We start from the raw sequence: 19891 nt of genomic DNA, 5'->3' as shown, positions 1-19891 counted from the left end.
AAGATGCAGACCCCGATCAGGTGCCGATAAGATTGTATTTACTGCCTGTTGGCCACTGGCGCCACGGAATCTACCCGTCTGTGCACCCAGCGCCAGCTCCAACATTTGCAACTTCCAGGGATTGTTTGTAAGGGCTTTGGAACTGTGCCTTCCCGACGATCCTGAATCACTTTGCTCTTTGCGCATGATATTGTCGCAGTCTGGAGTCTCTGATTCTTCTTTTGCTTCTGCGCAACCAACTTTGGACTCTTCCAAGACTGCGACTTGGGAAGCGACAACCCGCGCGGACCTTCTCGATCTTCGGCTTGCGCCATCCACCAAAGCTCACCCACCCTTCCACTCTCTGGGGAGCTTCAACACCGGCGCGAAATCGCTCCTTCCGACAATCCAAACACCCTCTACTTTTCTCAGCATCACTGGCCCGGCTTTTCTGACTGGTAAAATCGACTCTTACTTTGCTTTCCCACCTCTTATATTCTAATTGACCCAGTCATTGCGACGAACTCGCGGCTAATGGTGGGTTACTAGTAGTATTGTTGCGCTGGGACCGACTCCGGCCGTTGCCGATCGAGATACCTTCCTTCCCATCGTCGATATCACGAAACTACCTTCTCGTTTTGGATCACTTTTTGCCTCGGCTCTTTTCCCCATAATAGGAACATTGCCAGTTTTTGCTTCTCGGGTACTCCAAGGCAAGAGCAAATAGGCAAAAGAGCAGGACGACCGATCGCTTAATTAAACAACAGCATCCACAGCACACAAGATGTCTGCACGACCAACGACGCCGATGTCGCCAAAGACCGCCAAGGTCAAATCACCTCTTCCTGGCACACCGGTCTTTGGCTGTGGTCAGTATACCCCAATTGTTACTTGCTGCGACGGCAGAAATGGCCCAAAGTCGGGCTGACAGGATACAAACAGAACACATACAGCAGTTGTTCACTCGGTCCACGGAGAGCATAACCCAGTGTGTCCACCACTACAAGATGATCCTTAAGAACATCTTTGAACAGACGCCCGTTGTTCCGCAAACATTCAAGAACTCTGACGGTCAGGTCATGACATCTCTCATATCCAACTACCTTTGTCTACAATGCTCCGCCATTGTCAATGAGGACGATCGTCTCAAGCACGGCACAAAGAAGCAGCATCGCTTCTGTATGTAGCCCATTACCGAAAAAACGTGAATCTCCTAACAAATTTTAGATGTCGACTCAAGGAGTGGTGCCCTCTACTGCCAGATATGTGATGACCTAGTCTGGGACCCCACTCTCGAGGAGCTTCGAGTTCGTAAGATGGGAACCGGGACTTTTTCTAGTAAGTTGTCTTCACTCATCACCTCGAAGCTCAAACCATGACTTTTGCGGCACCTCCTTTCTTTGACTTCCAGCTACCTGACCATATGCTGATGAACATTCCAGACCGCAAAAGAAAGCACGATGAGATGTTCTCAGATGGTGTAAAGGATAGCACTGCAAGCAACCCAGGCTATATCTCCAACAACACGACCACTGCCTCATGCAAGGCTAATGGGTTGCGCGGAATCTACAACGCCGGAGCAACATGTTATCAGAACGTAGTGCTGCAGAGCTTCCTCCATAACCCCCTCCTGCGCAACTTCTACCTGAGCGACGGTCATCAGAGCACTGATTGCCAGCTGACAAACTGTCTCAGCTGTGCCATGGACGACATGTTCCAGGACTTCTATGCTGTTGAGAATACTAATGGATTCACGGCGGCTAGTATTCTGTCTGGATTCTGGATCTCAGAGAAGAAGGCGTTTGAGAACCTGGTCACTACTAAGGAGCAGGACGCTCACGAGTTCTTCCAATTCCTCGCTGAGGAGTTGCACGAGCGAAACGGAGATGGCAAGCGTCCCGAGACTGGAAGCGAGCACACATGCAACTGCATCATCCACCAAACATTCTACGGCAAGCTCCAGACTGGCACTACTTGCCAGAACTGCGGAGGCGTCACTAATGCGGTCCAGTCATTCCTGGATCTCAGTCTCGGACTGGAGAATCTCTCCCACAAGAGAAAGAAGGGTGGCCAGAAGGTGCCCAGTCTGACTCTGCAGGAATGCTTGGACGAAGAGTATGTCAAGTCAGACAAGTGCGAGTACAGGTGCCACAACTGCAGCTCAATGCAGCAGGCGAAGAGAGCAACCAGCATTAAGCGTCTGCCAAATGTTCTCGCGATACAACTCAAGGTATGTCTACTGGCATGATTTGAGTAGACTTGCCGCCGACTAACAACTATGACCAGCGATTCGAGTATAAGCAGGGCCGCCATGACCGCGCATCAAAGATCGAGACGGTGGTTAATTTCCCCCTTCAGCTCAACATGCTGCCATATACTACCAGAGGTAGGGGCGCAGACCCCAAGGATGCCTTTGAGCTCGGAAGATCTTGCACGTACGACCTCCTTAGCGTGGTGGTCCACGTCGGCGAGATTGACACGGGTGAGCTGACATATGACGAACCAATTTGAATACCCATACTAATCGAGCACCCAGGCCACTACGTATCATACTGCCGCGTAGGCGACCAATGGTTTAAATTCAACGACCACAAGGTCGAGATGGCGACAAAATCTGACGTGATGAGCGCTCAACCCTATCTGCTCTTCTACATTATCCGTTCACTCTCGTAACCTCGTACCTCGAGAGGGAACAAGACATCTCATGCCAAGCAGTGTAAGATATTAATGCCACCAGGTCAAAGAGGATGTACGCGGTGGCGCTGCCGAAAGTATGTCAAACGGGATGGGGCCAAGGGGCGCTTTGGAATGGCGAAGGAGGGGGCGACGGAGGATCAAGCATCTTGTCGGCGTTGGAAATAAACGTGGGTAATGCATCATCTTGGGCCCTTTGGCAAGGCAAAACACAAAATCCGCATTTTGGATGGCAATCCAAGTAAGGGGCCATCATTGTATAGAACAGCGATCAAGCGTATGTACTTTCTATTGAAATCTCGGAAAACCAAAAAAAAAAAAACACTTTCCCAATTCGGTTCCCATCAGGGCCAGTCTTGCCATCGTGAAGCTAGCCAAGGTGAATGGGAGGCTGCATCGCCAGGGTATTTCTATCCGAGGTATCCCCCCTTTAACTCGCATCCGTCTCCTTCCACGTCCAGTCTTCGCACTCATAGTTTGCATTACAGCAAAACTCGTTGCTGAGCCCTCGCGAGTGCGTCGGCTCGTACGTGACCATCCTGACACCAAAGGACTTGTACACCTTGCGCACGATTTCTGCCATGCGCTCGCCGGTACTCACGATGACGCGGCTCTTCTCCGCGGCGTCCGGCTTCATCATCCACCGAACAGACATGGCAGCTGAAAAATTTAAATACAATCAGCATGGAGAGCGTTCTTCTAGTTTGCGTGACTGGGAGGGGCTACTTACTCTTGGTCTGGCAGTCCTCGCTGAGGAACGGGGGGTCGACGATGATGCGGTCTACGGCACCCTTGAGCTCGCCCGGGAGCTTAAAGGGCTGTGCAAAGTCGTACCAGACGAATTCGGGAAAGACGTTGAAGCGGTCGTCGTGCTCCAGCAGGTAGATCTTTGGCCGGGCCTCGCTCTCGTCCCGTGCAGTCTGCACAGCAGGTTAGTTAAAAAATCATTCAACGTTAAGGCGAAGATCGCCCGCCGTGTTGAGCCAAAAACTTACTAGGATATTATGCAGAGCAACAAACACACTGGGCGCGGACACAATCGCAATGGTGGTGTTCTCATCAGCGCCCTCGAGGAGTCGCCTCGCGTAGAAATCCATCGTCTCATCGGAGTACTGAATGCCAATCCCAGTTAGACTTTTGCAATCTCAGAAACTCTGCCAAAAGAAAAAAAAAACAAAGAAAGGAAAGGCAACATGAAGAGTTACCGCCGTACCCAGAATTGCGACTTGTTCCAGTCCTCCATGAACGCCGCCATGGAAATCGGCGCCTTCTTGGCCGCATTGGCCTCCGCTTGCTCCTGGAGCTTCTCAAACTCCTTTTGGCGGGCATCCTCCTCGGCCTTGAACTCGGCCAGCGCCGCCAATGCGTGCGAGGAGAGAGTACTTGTGGAGCAAAGTGTTAGTATCTAGTGATATTCGACTGGTGGAGACGGGCTCGAATTTTTCTTGGGCTCATGAGGGGTGATTTATGGCTTACATAGGTTCGTCGTCGCTGTCTGAGATGCTCATCTTTGCGGTCTTTTTTGAGATCGGCAATTTATGGGAGGCTTTTTTTGACAAGGAAAATTTGAAAGTTTTGTAAGATAACGACTGCAGTGAACAAGAGGTTCAGATGAAAGAGGAAGTATGAGTCGCAACGTGAGGTGAGAGGGAGGACCGCTAAGTCTGGGTCAAGGACCCAGTTTGAACTGTAAGAAACTACACTGTTTCAACGAATCAGCTTTGGCATTGCAGACATCCCGACTAACGCCAACACGACAGAATATAAGCCACTAATGAAGAACATCGCACGTTTTAGAGATGATATCGAAACTGTACATGGATTCCTCGACTTTTGCAACTCTGTCTAGCTGGCTACTTATATACACTCTAAACGACTTGCTTGCCCAGAATCAATCCCCTCCAACAAATGAAACCCAGGCTTACTGGTCGTCAAGAACATGCAGGTACTTGCGCTCCTCCTTCTTCTCCTTCTCTGTTGCAGGGGGCAAGTCGTAGAAGTTGGCACTGCGGAAACCTTGCTATAAGGAAGTTAGTACAAGTTGCTGTAGTAGAGATAATTGCGAGCATCCTTACCAGGTAGTGATATGTGAACTTGCTAATATCACCGGGCTCGATGCCGAGGTCCTTGAATGTCTTGGCCGTTTCGTCAATCTCTTGGTCGATGAATTCACGTTCAACCTCATCGGCGGACATGGTATGCCACCAGAGGTACTTGTTCAGAAGACCGGCGATAGGCTTGAGGACAGCCTTGGGGAGGTTGATGTGACGGCGCTTCTTGAAGATTTCACGGTCGGCGAACTCAGCAATCTCGGCCATCGAGTACTCGTTGGGACCGTACAGCTCGTACGTTTGACCTGCTGTGCTATCGTCGTAAAGCATGACCTCGAGAGCCTGGCCAACATCGATGGACTGCAACTGTTAGGCCTCGTGTAAGGTAGATGTCATCACGGATAGCTTACGTGGACAGGTCTGAATCTCTCCTGCATGTTGTTGGCAGTGAAGAGGTTCATGACGTTGGCGAGCTTTAAGAGAAGGTTGTCTTCGAAACCGAAGACGGGAGCCGGCCTCACGATGGTGGTCTCGGGGTAGATGCTGCGAGCGACCTGCTCACCACGGGCCTTGGTGCGGAAGAACTCGGATGTCGACTCCAGGTTGGCGTTGTAACTGGAGACGTGGATAAAACGATCGACATCGTACTTGGCGACAGCCTCAGCTATCCGCTCAGTTCCCTCAACATGGACATCCTCGAGGGAATAGTTCCTAGGCGATTTCTTAGCCATCGATCTTGAAGTGCCCCTCGCTTCGTAAACCTACTTGGTGGGGTAGTCGCGGCCGACCAGGTTATAGACAACATCGGAATGTCTGACGCTCTCCTCGATCGATTGAGTGTTGTAAAGGTCGTACTCCTATAGCCATCTCATTAGTCCCTGCTGGACTACAATTCACCGCATCGGAAGGGAGACCATACAAGGAAGACAACTCGGCCAAGGTCACCAGAGACCTTCAAGTGGCGCTTGGCCATCTCCTCGCGGAAAGGGATGACAACAGTGCATCCTTGGCGAGCTATTGTAATCGGTCAGAATTGCAGTAGCGATTCGTGGAGTGTATGTTCGTACCGAGCCTGTTCACGATGTACCGTCCAACCTGTCCCGTTGCACCGAAAACCGTTGCAGTGTGTCCTATACTTCGATCTTAGACAAAAGTTCCGTAGTCAACTGTTCGATCGATGCATACCACCAAGAGAGTGTCTATATTCAGAACAGAGTCAGATACGGCCCATAGTAATGAAATTGATTGGTATGCCTACCTTCCGCCCTGGGTTCGCAGGATGGGCTTGCCGGTACGGGTGATGGCAACATCGGAGATGGGCCTGCTTCTCAAGGCATTGTGCGCGACCTTCTGGGTCGACCGCACGGCGGTTTGAAAGGAGGCCATTTTCGGATATCGAGGCTGCAACAAATAAGTGCGGTGGCCTCTCAATTGACTCGCGACTGAACACTTCTTGACCTGCCGCAAGCTCCAAAGTCGCGAGCTTCATCCAGAATCCCGGACGGAAGGTGAGCGGGTCACGTGGAAAGCAAGTGCACGGCCCATTCCCTGGTCATAGGATCGGAAAAACAACCATTGGTTATCGTGTCTGAGAGCGGGTCTTATCCAAAAGCATCCGAATCGGTGCTGCGCTACGTACCTCTCTACCTTAGCTGACTGACCAGGCTGCTAGCTAGCCGCGTTATGTGCATCGCCCCTCCGGAGCTGCTACTGTTGCTGCTTGCATTCATCAACACATTCACACAACCACTAGACGAACTCCCCGGCATTTTCCACGACGAAAGCCCGCTCCCGAGCCTCAATCCCTCTGACTCTGAAGCTGCTATCTGAGGAAAGAACTACCACTTGGTCTTTCTTTCACGATTTTGTCGTCATCCTCAACCCCTCCGAAGCTCACACCCACCGACCGAGCCCCAAACTCGACCTCCCACCAAGATGAGCGCCGACGCAATTCCCGACTTCCTGGCGGAGCAGCGCGACGAGGCCCCCGAGGAACTTCAGCACCTTGTTCTGGAGTTTGAGAACTACTGGGAGAGGAAACTCTGGCACCAGCTTACCGATGCTCTCGGCCAGTTCTTCAGTCACCCGGGCAGCAAGCCCCAGCGGCTTTCCTTCTACAAGGTCTTCATCCTTAAGTTTGCGGATAAGATCAACCAGCTTAAGCTTGTCGACCTGGCCTTGAAGGCTGCTACGGAATGCTCTGGTAAGGCATAGTTATACAAGCGTGTGGAGCAGTCTGGGAACTGACGAGGTCTTGATAGATGACGAGGAGCGCCTTACATTCCTCCAAGGAGTCGCAAAGAAGGTGGACAACGAGAACTCACAGGATGCCCTTGTATACGCTTCCGTTGCGGTGGCCAGAGTAAAGTTGGATCTAGAGGATATGGATGGTGCCCGCAAGGACCTCGACACAGCCGAGAGAATACTAGACAGCTTCGACTCTGTTGAGACGATTGTCCACGCAGCGTTCTACGATGCGAACGCCAACTACTACCAGGTAAGCTCCTAGCCCACCCTCCTCGAGGAGGTATAGGACAATTGCTGATACGGTTTCCAAATCTAGCGTAAGATGGAGTTCGCAGCCTACTACCGCAACGCCCTTCTCTACCTCGCCTGCATCGACATCAACTCCCTCACACCCCAGGAGCGACACAGGAGAGCGCTGCACCTTAGCATCGCCGCATTAGTCTCCGACACCATCTACAACTTTGGTGAGCTGCTGCTGCACCCCGTCCTCGACGCCCTCAAGGGCACACAGGACGAGTGGTTCCGCGACCTCCTCTTCGCCTTCAACCGCGGCGACCTCCAGGGCTTCGAGGCTCTCTCGGCTCGCATGCGGGCCAAGCCCTTGCTCGCCGAGAACGCCGGCCACCTCCGCCAGAAGATCTACCTCGCATCCCTCACCGAGGCCGTCTTCCGCCGGCCGCCCCACGACCGCGCCATGTCCTTCGCCGATATCGCTCAGGAGACTAAGGTTCGCCCCAACGAGATCGAGCACCTCATCATGAAGGCTCTGAGCCTGGGTCTGCTGCGCGGCAACATTGATCAGGTCGACGAGGTGGCGCACATCACCTGGGTCCAGCCCAAGGTGCTCGATATGAAGCAGATTGGCAACATGCGCCAGCGGCTGCTCGACTGGGACTCGCAAGTCAACCAGCTCGGTAACTGGATCGAGACTGCCGGCGGCGACGTGTGGGCGGCTTAGTGGACAAGCAGAGGATACCAGGTTTATGGGCGGAAAGGGAAAAGTATGCCTGTAATAAAGGTCTACTGTGGCTAGGGGGAGACCAATGTACACCACTAGACTTAGAAGAGGAATGGAAATCGGCCTCAAAAAAAGGGCCGTTATGATTTTGATGACAATGCTACTGCCCTCTTTTCCGATGCGCTAATTCCAAAGCTCAAGACGTTTCTTTTTACGCTTGTCGGTCCCTAGACTACTCCAGGAATGATGCTTTCATACAGACTACATGACAAAACTCTCTTGGTATATCATGCACTTTTTGACTTGGCCGTAGGCTGTCCAAGCACGATGACGGACCCCATGAGCCACGCAGGCCACCACACACCCCAGATGATGACAGGCGTATACATGCCCCAGACATCCCACCCGAAAGCCGCTTCCTTTAGGACCTCGCCAATGCTGATGTTAAAGTACGACGAGACAGAGTACAGCGCCGCGGTCGGGGAGGCGAGCTGGAGAAAGGCGGCGCAGGCCCAGCGGACGGCAGCGTGGTTCGGCCACGGCTGCATGAAGGACAGCGGGCTAGCCATGACGCCGACGAGGAAGGCGAGAGAGAAGTTGAGGGTCGCCAGAGCCGAGAGGAACATGCCGAGCAAGAGGAGGGAGAAGGACTTGACCAGCTGGTATTGCTGGACTGTGGGGTTGTAGGTGGAGGTGAGGAGCGAGGAGATGAAAAAGGGGAGGGCGCAGTTGGTGAGGGCGAAGGCTGTGTATACCACGGTGAGCATCTGTAGGGTAGGAGTGTAAGCATTTGTATCTGTTTAAGCTGGGGTGAGTGGGAAAGAGCTTACGTTTGCAGGCATGTGATTGAAGATGTACAATGGCACGACGCCAAGAAACTGGCAAACGGCTACGAGACCCAGAGGAAGAAACAAGTCGCGTTCTACGGCGGGAACGGAAGGTGATGGTGTATTTGTGCCCTTTGCTGTTTCAAGTACCTCCTGAGACGCAGTGCCCTCATTCTCTGATTTCACTGTCGTGTTGGCCGAAGCTGACGGCTGGCCCTGATGACCACTCTTCACCCAGAGGGAGATTGCGGTGATGGTGAAGCTGGCAGCCAGAATCATGGCACTCGGTAGGTACGTGCCGATGCTCACAAACCTCTCTTTGTGCATGAGAAGGTAGAAGAAAAAGCTCTGATGGAGGTGCTCGAGGAGGTTGTTCAGACTGCGGAACGTTCCTTCAACAAGGCGACCCATCCCCATCTCATCGTGCCACCCTTCGCCAAATGGTTGCAGAGTGACGGCGTCGACGTGATAGGGGATAAAGCTGCTATGGGGACCAGAAGCGTGGCCGAGCCCCTGGTTCAACATGCCGCGGAGCATCGTGAGGAGTCGGTCCCGGTACTTGTCAGAGTGTGACCACATCTCCTGAATGGCGGTGCCCATGCCCATCTGGCCACCCGCGATATTGACGACGGAGTTGATGAGGTCCAGATTGGGGAGCTGTCCGTTGATACCATCATAGATGATGTGAATAGACTCGAAGCGGTGTTCCTGGGGGTAGTCGATTGCGATGGCACCCTGTAAAGCGCCAGATTTGAGCGGGAGCGAGTTTACGCGGGAGGAGTCGTGCGAGTCGTGATATGCGTCGACCCAAGCCTGTGTGCCCGTCCTGCTGTCCGGAGGAATGACAAGGATGATATCCTTGGACCACAGTGACCACCGCTTGAAATACCTCGCCAGTGTCAGCGCCAGCGGAAGGCCGTTCTGGTTGAACTTGTCGTCGACCGTCTTCCAGGCCGCGATGAGCACAATTGCCTCCGTGGCATCGCCACGAGGAGCTTGAAGAATGGCGTAGATGTTTTCTCCAGTGTATACATCGCCGGCGGATTCGTACGTGTAGTTTTGGCGGCCGACCTTCAAGCCAACGCTCTTGAGGATGCCCTCGAGTTTGTCGTTGATTCTGTGATACCCCATTGGTTAGTCCAAGATACAATATCGCCGCGAAGGCATCATTGTGGTGTCCTACTCGTAGTTGGACTTGTCCCTGACCGAGTTGACCTCATGCTTATACGCCCGCAACACATGTTGGTCGCTTCCACCGAAGTACGTGTGGACTTGGCCCGGAAGCAGCGCATTCTCGGAAATATAGGTTCGTCGAGAATAGTCGCTAAGAGGCAAGAGAAACAGCCATGCGATTCCACCTAGGATGCATGCTAATGATATGTAGGGCGGGAGCTTGAGGATGCGCGGATCACGACGCAACGACAATGCTGAAGCTAGATAGATGCGATGCCAGGTTAGCTACAATATAGCCAAGAGCAGGGGGGGATCAAGGGGTTCCTTGTGTATTCTCACATATTAGTCGCGACATGACGGAGACTGTTCTGCTGCAGCTCCCGGAAGCTGCCCAATTGCACAATTAAGTTGTCTTTGCTGTGCGGTGACTTCCGTAAGGACAACCGTCATCTTCAAAGATGGGTTGTAAGGGCGTCCTGGGCGTGGAGGCATTGATCGAGGTACGGAGTAGGTACGGAGTACAAGTGACAGGAGTGCCCATATATTCAATTATCCGGGCGCGTCCCCTCGCGTTCCATTCCCGACTTTGGCTCAAGCTTCGGGCGATTCTATCCGCCAGGTACCTAGACTTCTTAGTGGGCCCGGGAGCACGGAGGCACTAATCCCCGTCACCTGTGAGCGGTGAAGCAACTTTTCTGTGGCTCACCACCAGAATTCTGCCCCGCCATCGCCATCCCGAGTATCAATTTTGGGATTCTGCCACCCTCCCCAATCGTTCACCGACGCAACTACGACAACTCATAGACCATAAGCATTTTCTCTCGTCGGACTCGACGAACCGGCAAAATGGGTGTCACCAATAAGAAAACCTTGACCAAGACACGCAGAAAGACAAGGTAAGGGATTTTGCAGGAGCGAACTACGGTCAAAAATTCGAATCCGTCTCTTGGTTCCTAACAAAGCATACTACAGGGATGTCGATCAGATCAAGGCCGACTTGCGCTCGCCGCGCCACCTCCAACGTTTCACGGGATCAAAAGCGAAGGAGGATCTTCCGGGATTGGGTCAACATTATTGCGTCGAATGCGCCAAATGGTTTGAGACCGAGGTCAGCCTCGTGGGCCACCGTAAAGCAAAGCCTCACAAGCGCAGGTTCGTCTTCTCCTACACCGCTACGTCTTCAACTGGCCGATCCATGCTCTTGTCCGTTGCGGCCCCGCTAACCTATACATTTCCAGGGTCAAGCAGCTGAAGGAGGAACCGTATACCCAGAAAGAAGCAGAGGCCGTCGTTGGCATTCGTACAGACGACAAAGGTCCCAACAAGGATGGCCCCGAGAAGGCCCTCGACCAGGAGATCGAGATGGAGACCTGAGAGGTGCCCGCCTCTTGCCAATAAGTCTACCGTGGCTCCAGAGTAGACGCTAGATGATACCCTTTCACGACATAATGTACTGGACTTTCCATCACCCCTTTCTCGTTACAGCACCATGAAGGGCCGTGGTCGGGAAGTTGAGACCCAGCTTCCGAGGGCTCGGAGCGTGGGACAAGTAAGCGGCGGCGATGTTGCTAGTAGTAAAGTTCCACAGAGGGCGTTTGTTGAAGAACTTTCATCGGACGCCACGACCGCGTGGTCTGACGATACCAGTACCCCGACCTCTCGTTGTCTCGGAGCCTCCGCGGCCTCCCGCGCGACCGCGCGTTGTGCCTCCACGTGTAGCAGGTGCCGGCACGCGGGAACCTCTAGTAGCCGTGCTGGGGGTCTTGTATTTCGGGGTTGGTTTGGAGGATGCGGGTGGGTTCTCGACGAACGAAACGTCGGTGGTCCTGTGAGTGGTTAGCAGGATGCTTGCGAAGCTCCCAACGAGGAAGCTTTGGGTATGGATAAGTACATGAAAGTCGTCTCGCCGTCAAAATCATTGCTAGGCTTTTCAAATTCACGAGGAATACCTGTGAATGTGCATGTTAGAAAAACTGCCAAGGTGCCCACCAGAGATTGTTTGAGAATCCTACCTGATCCTGCGGCTGTGTTCATCTCTTCTTGCAGCTTTGCCCTTTTGAAGGACTCTGGAACGGGACCCTTGGGGAGAAAACGTCAGCATGGCTACTAAGCCGAAAAATGGCTGATGGAACAAGGGTACCTCTTGGAAATCCACGCAAAAGGCGTTCATGTTCAAGCCGTACATGAAACTCGCAAACGACTCGCTGAAGCGGGCCAGACTCTCGTGCATCAGCTGGAAGTGCATCATGTTGGCCTCGAGGTCGGCCATGGCGTCTGAGAGCTCTGCAAAGGCGGGCTCAAAGGTATTGAGTGGGAACGACTCGCCGCCGCCGTGGACGCTGTCTCTGGCGGATTCGCGAAAGGAGGATCGCGAGGAAGGGCGCAGGGGCGTGGTCGGGCGCATGGGGGTTGTGGGACGAGAGTTGCGTGTGCGCGAGGTGGATCGCTTTCCGTTGGCATCGTAATCTGCCATGATGGGCGGTGGGAATGGGTTGTGCTATGTGCAATACCTTACTGGGGAACTCGGTGAGAAAGAGGTCGTCAGATGCGTCGGTGTCGGTGGCAGCTGTTTGTGTAACGCGGGGTGTCGAAGTAAGGTTGTTGTGGGGTAGGTATGGTGGTGAAATGGAGCTGTGGTCGCTGGTTAATGGAGGTTCAATTGAAAGTCAACATCAACAAATGATTTGGTGCCCGACGTCGGTTGTACCGTGTGTTACAACGCATCTCAAGGCCGGTGGACTGTGTTTCTTGTTTTTAATCCTGGCGGGGTTCAATGGAAACTTCCAACGGCATGGCCCCCGCACCCAGCGCAAACCAAAAACTGCAGCTCAGCACGTGTACGGAGTAGGTGCTGTAACAGTGGCCCATCATCTCTAAAAGACCCCGGCCGACAGCTGGTCATCAGGCGGGATGACGCAAAATTGGGTTTCCTCAGGGCCATCCCTGGTGTTAGAACTTTGGCAGGCTGAACTGAGGTTTCCGTCCATTAGGTTCATCGAGCGCGTCTCGCGTAGCTCGGCCCCGAAGTTCCATTACGGAGTAAGGTACGTCCATTTAGCACTTGGGGAGTTTCCATGTTCGCGTTCGCTCAACTACCTAGGGAGGAGGCACGCACAGGCAATGTACCTGGCGTCCCTGCCTCATCGCATCCGACGGGAGGTCGCGTGGCCATTTCTGATGACTTTGGTGGATCTGCTAAAATAAGGAAGGTACGGAACCCGATCCAATACTCGCACTCGCACTTCCCTCGCGGCCCTAAGCCTCTGAGGTACCTTAACGGATTCGAATACGTCGTATTTCAATTGTGCTCGTTTTCCACAGCGTTTATTACATTCAGTACTCTGCGAACCTGAACGAACCTGACCCGGCCACCACTGTCCCCATTTCACTGCCAAACGTCGCGCCCATTCCACCTAAACCTAAGGTATACAGTCCTTCCCGGTCTTCTTGCTGAGTCTGCACAGCTGTTCCTCTCCCACCACACATCCATCAGCACGATACCTTAGCTCGCCAGTCCAGATCCAAGGTACATTGGGCAAATCCACAGCTAACACCCAGTTACTACAACAAAAGACACAAACGAATAAGGCACCTCAGGTATTCTTGGAAGCTGTGCCAATCCGGAACGCTCGGAAATTGAACATCGCCTGCGTCCACCATCTCCATTGGAAGTTTGGCCAGCATCCTCCAGCGCTTGTCCCGCGCAACGCTGCGCTTTTTGTCCCTGAGCTGTCGTCGTCCTCTTCCAGGCTCCCCCCTCTCGGCCGCGTCTAAGCCTCCCTGAATCCCCGTCGCCCCCGACTTTCCTCTTTACTCAAAGCTCCGTCCGCAACGCTGCCCCTCCGTCGCACATTCACTGCCCACGTAATAGGTCCAGTCTCACTGCTCTATCCGTCATCTTCTCACCTTACTCCGTAAAGTACTTTCCGTTGCTTCAACACTCGTCCCGACTTTGTTCCTCTCGTCTTCTCTCTGCACTGTCACTCCTTGGCTGCCAACCGCATAGACGCCTGTTGGTAAACTTTCCATCAGCCGCGTAACCAAAGTAGGTACCTACCCTAGTCATTCCCCAATCCTCACAACCCCTCCATACCTTAACTGCCCTCCGGCGCATGTCAGCCACCCAGTCTGTCCCTCCCTCCCGTCACTTCAACCTCCGGCGCAAGCCATATTCCGGCCACCCGCGCATCACTCGGCTTGATTCTTTTCACCTTGCCAAATCTCCTCTCCAGTCCGCCGCTATTTGCCAACGCACTATACTTCGGGATGACCCTGCTGACCCCGTCTCAGCACCACCAATATAGTCCAGAGCATTGACTGACGTCGTCGACTGATGCCGGTCAGTTTGAAACCACAAACCTCGGCTTTGCCTCGAATTTTCACGTTTCCACAAAGCTCCCTCCAGTACACTTCGGGGAGCCGCCTTGCACAACTGCCATTGACTTCGCGATTTGGACGGCAACTCCCAGTCAGACCCTGTGTCCGGAAATTCAACTGCCTCTCCAAATCCTCAAATTACAGACGATTCCAACCACTCGGATCACCACAGTCACCGGGCCTCCCCAACCTCAAGAACCCGCGTGTCCTCCTCGAGTCTCGGGTTGACGTCGTCCTCTGTTCTGTCGTCGTTGCTCTTGCCTGCGCATACGGCCTGTTTTACCAGCAAACCATTGGTTTGAACCCTGACCCTCAGCCAGACACCGAAATCTCAGAACTTCACCCATCAGACATCATGGCGACGGACATTCCCCCTGGGAGACAGGGCAACCTCACGCCGGAGCAGGAGGACAAGTTGCGCCAACTGTGGAACCTGATCATGTCCCTGGGAGAGGAGACCAGTACCGCCGCTGCAGACAGCGCGTCTGCTAGCATAGCCCCGAGCGAGACGTCGGCCGCCGGAAAAGGTGACAAGCCCAAGAAGAAGCGCACTTCGCTATTCAGCCGCAAGGACAAGAAAGAGGGCGCCGCGACATCGACCGCTGTTCCAGCTGGCATCAAAGAGGATGGCGATGATAAGTACGGTCAAACTGCCCAGTTCAAAGAGGCTTTGGCCAACCAGAGTCCCGAAGCTTTGCGCGCCACGATATGGTCAATGGTCAAGCATGACCATCCCGATGCCCTTGCCCTACGATTCCTGAGAGCGCGCAAGTGGGACGTTGAGAAGGCTTTCGTCATGATGATCTCCACCATGCACTGGAGATTGACGGAGATGAAGGTTGACGACGAAATCATGAAGAATGGTGAGGCTGGTGCGCTGGAAGCCGCGCAAAATTCCGACCCCAAGATCAAGCAGCTGGGAGAGGACTTCATGACCCAGGCTCGTTCAGGCAAGACTTTCATCCATGGCCTTGATAAGGGAGGACGCCCGATCTGCCAGGTCAGGGTGCGCATGCATAGGCAGGGGGAGCAATGCGAGGAGAGTCTCGAGAAGTATACCGTCTTCTTGATTGAGACAGCTCGTATGGTCCTAGCTCCTCCCGTTGATACTGCGGTAAGTTGATCCGTGTTTTGGCAGTTTGGCTCGTGCTAACGAGACAAAGACAATCGTGTTTGATATGACTGGCTTTTCACTGGCAAACATGGTTAGTCACCCCCGTACAGCGCGGCTTGATTAAATGTCTTCTTACCATTACTTTAGGACTACACCCCTGTGAAATTCATGATCAAGTGCTTCGAGGCAAATTACCCCGAATCTCTCGGTGCCGTTCTGGTGCACAAGGCCCCTTGGGTCTTCCAAGGTTTGTTTACCCCATGGTTGATCTTCAAGTAACACAGCTAAGCAATTATCAGGTATCTGGAAGATTATCAAGGGTTGGCTGGATCCGGTCGTGGCTGCCAAGGTTCACTTCACCAACAATGCCAAGGAAATGTCAGAGTTCATCGAGCCAAGCCACATCCTCAAGGAGCTCGACGGTCAGGAGAACTGGGACTACAAGTACCTGGAGCCAGTCGCTGGAGAGAATGACAAGATGAAGGATACGACAACAAGAGACGCGCTGCTTTCTGGCAGAGAAGAACTCATCCAAGAGTATGAGGAGACAACCATTCAGTGGATCAAAGAGGCCGGAACAGACAAGGAGGCAGCCATCAAGGCACAGCGCGAGGACCTTGCTCGCAAACTCAGGGATGACTACTGGAAGCTCGACCCTTACCTCCGAGCAAAGTGTGTTCTGGATCGGACTGGCGTCATCCAGGACGGTGGCAAGATCGACATGTACTCCAAGGGGGCACCTGCTCCCGTCGCTGCCGCTGCTCCTACGCCGGCTGCAGCCCCCGCCCCTGCGCCAACCAACGGAGCACCCGCGGTCGAGACATCGGCCGATGATGTAGACTAGAGACCGGCTCGACCGGCATCCAATTAGAATCACGATGGACGTATACGCAGGTTATGAGAATTGGTTGGGTGTAAAGGAGGTTGAAAGAGCCAGGGACGTTGAATTACGGGGAACTGATGTCCCTGCTATCGATTTAAGGGCGGGGGTGTCGAAAATACCACAATTGGCTTCTCTACATCTTGGACTTGATATCGTCAAAGAGGGCCTTGAGCTTGTCCATGTCGGTCGCCTGCTGCGGCCAGCCGACGCCGAGACCCTCGGTCTCATTGGGCTTGGGGATCTCCAATGGGTGTTAGTACGAGAGTATGAGGCGTTGATGAGAAATGTTACCATGTGGAAGTGAACCTATGATAATTAGCCATGGTGAATAGGAAGGCGGATGAATAAAGGAGGAACACTCACGTGGTCGACGACTTGGTGGGCGATACGGCCATTGTTTTGAAGAATGTTGTAATCGGTGGCACCGGTAGCGGCGACGAGCTTCTTCACAACAGGCTGCGATAACGTAGGGTCAGAGTGAACTGAACACACACACAGACACACACACACGGGGGGCGCGAGAGGTCGAAGGAGACTTACGAGAACCTCACTGAGCTGATCGTCGGGAATATCAGACAACTTGGCACCGTGGTGCTTGGGAATGACAAGCTGCGGGGGAACAATGTAAGTCTATAATTACAGGACGATTACGGATGCAAGATGGGCAATTCTTACAGCGTGGCCGCGGCTGAGGGGGTTGATGTCGAGGAACGCGAGTGTCTTCTCGCTCTCAAAGAGCTTAAAGCAGGGAATCTCGCCTGTAGGGGAAACATGTCAGTTAGTTTCTGTGGTTGCGGGGGTTCGGAGATGTCTTGGGGTTGGAATCAAGTGAGCGGGAATTGGGGGGGATAACCACAAACCCTTGATGATCTTGCAAAAGATGCACGAAGCCAGGCTGGAGGTCATGATGGCGGTTGTGAGTTTTTGTGTTTGTGAATTGAAAGATTAGACAAGTTGAAAATTGGCCTGTCAATTGCGAGAGGAAAAGGGAAAGGATGATGACACCAAGTCTGAGCAAAGGGAAGGATTGAAGAGAGATGCGGAGGGCATAATGCACCTCAGTGAGGTGAGGGTGGGCGGGGATACGGAAGCTGAGGAAGCTTGTGTGGGGTCCATTCGGCGCGCTACTACTACGACCGGGGACCAGGAGAAAGGCATAGGCTACTTAGCGAGCAAAAAGAACTCAAAAGTTCGGAGTGGGACCTCCTATCGAACTCACCTCTTGCCTTTTACCAGATGTGACCGTTGGATGGCCCAACAGACTCCATTCCACCAATCTTTGGCACACCCTCATCTGGAGTACCCAGGTTCGAATTTTTGTTTTTCGGGTTTTTAAACGTCTGCTGGATGGAACCTACCTGTCGCTTTTCCTTTGCAACGAATTTTGCATTGTGAAGCATCCTTTTTTGCCAAGTAGTAGTTGAACTGACTGAACAGCGCATCAGCTCAGTGGGCGGCGCGCGCGGCACTGGGAAGAGAGCGACCTGTCCAGCAGCAGCACAGCGCAGCGCAGCCTGTGGCGCGGAGTTGCTGAAGGAGCTGCTGCAGTCTGCACGAGTGACCTACCTCGAGACCTGATCCTGGGCACCATCGTCGTCATACCCCTCCTTGCGAAGGTGCTGCGCAACGCCAGGTCCCTTTTTTTCTACCCAAGCCGACGTAACCCCACCTTGGAATGACTGAACAGAAACCCTGGTGCTCTCGGCACCTGCAAGCAAGGCAGCCAAAATAAGGCAAGGCGGGCAGTCAGACCAGAAAAGAGCGTTGTTTCTTCCTCAAGTGACATTCTTCTTACAGTAACTTTCTTGTGATACCCAGCCCCGTCCCGCCCGCCAGACCAGCTCCATCAGATTACACACTGTAAACTTCATCGACCGCAACCTTTGCGCCAGCCCTGTATATCTTCACAACAACATCAACGAAGAAGCCTAGTTCACAAAGGAGGTCCGACTATCCTATCGAAGCAATCCTCTGTTCAGTCACAACAACCCCTCCGTCCCCCAAAGCAACATCATGACCCGATACAAAAGCACCCCCCTCTACGGCGGCGCTCTGGTCAGCGACTTGCCCGACAAGTTCGCCGACGTCAGGTAAGTCTTCTCTCACCCATCTATTCTCTCCTCTCGCCGCTCTCCTACAACCTCCCAAGTAGCTCTGCTTAGTTCCTTGCCACTGATACAGCTTTCCCGTGTAGCAAACTCCGCGAGGTCCCCGACAACCAAGAAGTCTGGATCGACTCGGACGGCTTCACCAGCATAATCTTTGACATCACAGAACGCGTCGGCCCCGCCGGCTCCAGCCCCGAAATCGACGGCCGCGCCCTGACGACGCACCTCGAGGAGCTCGTCGGCGAGGACGTCGACACCGTCAAGGTGTGGAACACCACCGAGACCTCCTTTTCGCGCCTCAGCACCGATATCCCAGCCTACACTCTCATCGCGACGCAGACCCCGCACGTGTCCAAGTCTTCTTCCTCCTCGAGGTCTTCGTCGGCGCCTGACTTTACGGCTATTATTCTTACGCTTGTTCGTCTGGAAAAGGAGTCGACTGATATTTTGGTGACGATTAATGTGCCGCATATCAAGGGCGAGTACGATGAGGCTGATGTTGATTTGGAGCTTGGTAAGCAGGGAAAGTTGATTGGGGATGCGGTTGAGTATGCTGCGCGGATTTGGGAGACGTTCAAGGTGAAGGACTGGTCTCTGTTCCAGGAGGTTTGAGAGAGGAGGAAGACGAGGATAGGGGTTCGATGAAAGAAAGGGGAAGTAGGAAGGGTCATCCCCAGAACGGATGCAAGTGTGAATGATGAGGCAGATACACACCCCACGAAAAGCAGTTGACAGATCTGGGTATTCCCCTTTTCCCGCCAGGGGCGTCAACACGGAGAAGGAGGATGGTGAAAGTTGACGATGATGCGAGATGATAGCCACGCCATCTCTTAGGTTCTTTAGGTTTTACTGGTTGAGTTATCCTATGCCGAGAATTACGATATCAAAAATTTAAAGTGAAGTTTATGATTACCTACATCCAAATGTCTTCCTCCAAGTTCTGATTGTTTCGACCACTGCCCAGGAGGGGTATTAAGAGCTATTGCACTCTACTATTCTTCCATCGATAATTGACTGCTGGGCTGCATAAGGTTCGATAGCTAGGCCAGCAAGCCTCGAGTATCGCACTCGTCCTCGGTATGTCGACAAACATAGACGAGCTGAAGGGATCGAAGTCTGGTGGCCATCTCGCGCAAGAAACAGAAGCCATTCACTTACTATCTCCTTACTAGTGATTGTCAACCTCATTCCCAGACAATCTGTACCGCAGACTGTGACAACGGGTTTGACCCCAATATGTTGTTCACAAGGTGGAAGAGCATTGTATCGTCTCGTATGCCTTGATAATTTACCAAACGTCGACATATACATCATTGTTCCACTCAGAACGTGTGATACCTTATTTACAGTGGAACATCACCCTTTCCTACGCGATGCGAAGCCTCCCCGATCCCGGCGCGTATTATATATCTGCTCAAGAAATGAACAATGTCTTTATCACTGACCGAGCCACAACTCAGACGCATTTTCAACTTTAGAC

General features: G+C 53.1%; 10 protein-coding genes across 10 annotated transcripts; 5 read left to right on the top strand and 5 right to left on the bottom strand.

Moving 5' to 3' along the window:
- Positions 1 to 763: 763 nt before the first annotated feature.
- Positions 764 to 2652, top strand: BDP55DRAFT_556980 (ubiquitin carboxyl-terminal hydrolase; the record flags this gene model as incomplete). The annotated part of the gene is made up of 6 exons (XM_060569647.1): positions 764 to 848; positions 922 to 1158; positions 1207 to 1317; positions 1422 to 2209; positions 2266 to 2461; positions 2516 to 2652. 6 exons carry the CDS (start codon positions 764 to 766, stop codon positions 2650 to 2652), a joined length of 1554 nt encoding a protein of 517 aa, XP_060427067.1.
- Positions 2653 to 3103: 451 nt separating this feature from the next.
- BDP55DRAFT_556998 (putative N6-adenine methyltransferase-domain-containing protein) lies at positions 3104 to 4181 on the bottom strand (the record flags this gene model as incomplete). The annotated part of the gene is made up of 5 exons (XM_060569649.1): positions 3104 to 3333; positions 3404 to 3593; positions 3669 to 3785; positions 3887 to 4055; positions 4150 to 4181. The coding sequence occupies 5 exons, from the start codon at positions 4179 to 4181 to the stop codon at positions 3104 to 3106; spliced, it is 738 nt and encodes a 245-aa protein (XP_060427066.1).
- Positions 4182 to 4594: 413 nt separating this feature from the next.
- On the bottom strand, positions 4595 to 6110 carry BDP55DRAFT_730807 (NAD dependent epimerase/dehydratase; the record flags this gene model as incomplete). The annotated part of the gene is made up of 8 exons (XM_060579740.1): positions 4595 to 4693; positions 4749 to 5084; positions 5135 to 5435; positions 5490 to 5581; positions 5644 to 5738; positions 5792 to 5854; positions 5910 to 5923; positions 5983 to 6110. 8 exons carry the CDS (start codon positions 6108 to 6110, stop codon positions 4595 to 4597), a joined length of 1128 nt encoding a protein of 375 aa, XP_060427065.1.
- A 280-nt stretch (positions 6111 to 6390) lies between these two features.
- BDP55DRAFT_670997 (PCI domain-containing protein) lies at positions 6391 to 8092 on the top strand. Its single transcript, XM_060575424.1, has 3 exons — positions 6391 to 6927; positions 6986 to 7221; positions 7288 to 8092. The coding sequence occupies exons 1-3, from the start codon at positions 6660 to 6662 to the stop codon at positions 7927 to 7929; spliced, it is 1146 nt and encodes a 381-aa protein (XP_060427064.1). The 5' UTR covers positions 6391 to 6659; the 3' UTR covers positions 7930 to 8092.
- Positions 8093 to 10488, bottom strand: BDP55DRAFT_717516 (Gaa1-like protein). Its single transcript, XM_060578377.1, has 4 exons — positions 10269 to 10488; positions 9940 to 10189; positions 8760 to 9873; positions 8093 to 8696 (listed from the first exon to the last, which is right to left on the bottom strand). The coding sequence occupies exons 1-4, from the start codon at positions 10282 to 10284 to the stop codon at positions 8217 to 8219; spliced, it is 1860 nt and encodes a 619-aa protein (XP_060427063.1). The 5' UTR covers positions 10285 to 10488; the 3' UTR covers positions 8093 to 8216.
- Positions 10489 to 10775: 287 nt separating this feature from the next.
- On the top strand, positions 10776 to 11303 carry BDP55DRAFT_634298 (zinc finger-containing protein; the record flags this gene model as incomplete). Its single annotated transcript, XM_060572650.1, has 3 exons — positions 10776 to 10825; positions 10902 to 11081; positions 11168 to 11303. The coding sequence occupies 3 exons, from the start codon at positions 10776 to 10778 to the stop codon at positions 11301 to 11303; spliced, it is 366 nt and encodes a 121-aa protein (XP_060427062.1).
- Positions 11304 to 11321: 18 nt separating this feature from the next.
- On the bottom strand, positions 11322 to 12616 carry BDP55DRAFT_230921 (DASH complex subunit Dam1-domain-containing protein). The gene is made up of 4 exons (XM_060566152.1): positions 12070 to 12616; positions 11942 to 12008; positions 11821 to 11878; positions 11322 to 11755 (listed from the first exon to the last, which is right to left on the bottom strand). Exons 1-4 carry the CDS (start codon positions 12400 to 12402, stop codon positions 11539 to 11541), a joined length of 675 nt encoding a protein of 224 aa, XP_060427061.1. The 5' UTR covers positions 12403 to 12616; the 3' UTR covers positions 11322 to 11538.
- A 2045-nt stretch (positions 12617 to 14661) lies between these two features.
- BDP55DRAFT_557133 (CRAL/TRIO domain-containing protein) lies at positions 14662 to 16264 on the top strand (the record flags this gene model as incomplete). Its single annotated transcript, XM_060569664.1, has 4 exons — positions 14662 to 15420; positions 15470 to 15511; positions 15568 to 15667; positions 15720 to 16264. 4 exons carry the CDS (start codon positions 14662 to 14664, stop codon positions 16262 to 16264), a joined length of 1446 nt encoding a protein of 481 aa, XP_060427060.1.
- A 172-nt stretch (positions 16265 to 16436) lies between these two features.
- Positions 16437 to 17209, bottom strand: BDP55DRAFT_557190 (HIT domain-containing protein; the record flags this gene model as incomplete). Its single annotated transcript, XM_060569668.1, has 6 exons — positions 16437 to 16544; positions 16595 to 16609; positions 16667 to 16759; positions 16844 to 16912; positions 16979 to 17061; positions 17164 to 17209. The coding sequence occupies 6 exons, from the start codon at positions 17207 to 17209 to the stop codon at positions 16437 to 16439; spliced, it is 414 nt and encodes a 137-aa protein (XP_060427059.1).
- Positions 17210 to 17970: 761 nt separating this feature from the next.
- Positions 17971 to 19326, top strand: BDP55DRAFT_670953 (ran-interacting Mog1 protein). The gene is made up of 2 exons (XM_060575423.1): positions 17971 to 18393; positions 18498 to 19326. The coding sequence occupies exons 1-2, from the start codon at positions 18317 to 18319 to the stop codon at positions 19021 to 19023; spliced, it is 603 nt and encodes a 200-aa protein (XP_060427058.1). The 5' UTR covers positions 17971 to 18316; the 3' UTR covers positions 19024 to 19326.
- The last annotated feature ends 565 nt before the right edge of the window (positions 19327 to 19891 follow it).

The sequence above is a fragment of the Colletotrichum godetiae genome (genome assembly GCF_030913485.1).
Source record: "Colletotrichum godetiae strain CBS 193.32 chromosome Unknown BDP55scaffold_33, whole genome shotgun sequence".
Lineage (NCBI taxonomy): Eukaryota > Fungi > Ascomycota > Sordariomycetes > Glomerellales > Glomerellaceae > Colletotrichum > Colletotrichum godetiae.
The sequence above is the reverse complement of the archived record's forward strand: the minus strand, read 5'-3'. Positions and strand labels throughout refer to the sequence as shown.

Excerpts from the sequence above, each read along its gene's own strand:
- BDP55DRAFT_670997 (XM_060575424.1), top strand. The coding sequence starts at position 6,660 with ATGAGCGCCGACGCAATTCCCGACTTCCTGGCGGAGCAGCGCGACGAG. Across the intron at positions 6,928-6,985 it reads GGCTGCTACGGAATGCTCTG|ATGACGAGGAGCGCCTTACA; the intron begins GTAAGGCATAGT and ends AGGTCTTGATAG. Across the intron at positions 7,222-7,287 it reads CGAACGCCAACTACTACCAG|CGTAAGATGGAGTTCGCAGC; the intron begins GTAAGCTCCTAG and ends TTCCAAATCTAG.
- BDP55DRAFT_717516 (XM_060578377.1), bottom strand. Across the intron at positions 9,874-9,939 it reads AGGGACAAGTCCAACTACGA|AATCAACGACAAACTCGAGG; the intron begins GTAGGACACCAC and ends GGGGTATCACAG. Across the intron at positions 8,697-8,759 it reads TCAATCACATGCCTGCAAAC|ATGCTCACCGTGGTATACAC; the intron begins GTAAGCTCTTTC and ends CCTACCCTACAG.
- BDP55DRAFT_230921 (XM_060566152.1), bottom strand. The coding sequence starts at position 12,402 with ATGGCAGATTACGATGCCAACGGAAAGCGATCCACCTCGCGCACACGC. Across the intron at positions 12,009-12,069 it reads TTTGCGTGGATTTCCAAGAG|GGTCCCGTTCCAGAGTCCTT; the intron begins GTACCCTTGTTC and ends TTTCTCCCCAAG. Across the intron at positions 11,756-11,820 it reads GACGGCGAGACGACTTTCAT|GACCACCGACGTTTCGTTCG; the intron begins GTACTTATCCAT and ends AACCACTCACAG.
- BDP55DRAFT_670953 (XM_060575423.1), top strand. The coding sequence starts at position 18,317 with ATGACCCGATACAAAAGCACCCCCCTCTACGGCGGCGCTCTGGTCAGC. Across the intron at positions 18,394-18,497 it reads GACAAGTTCGCCGACGTCAG|CAAACTCCGCGAGGTCCCCG; the intron begins GTAAGTCTTCTC and ends TTTCCCGTGTAG.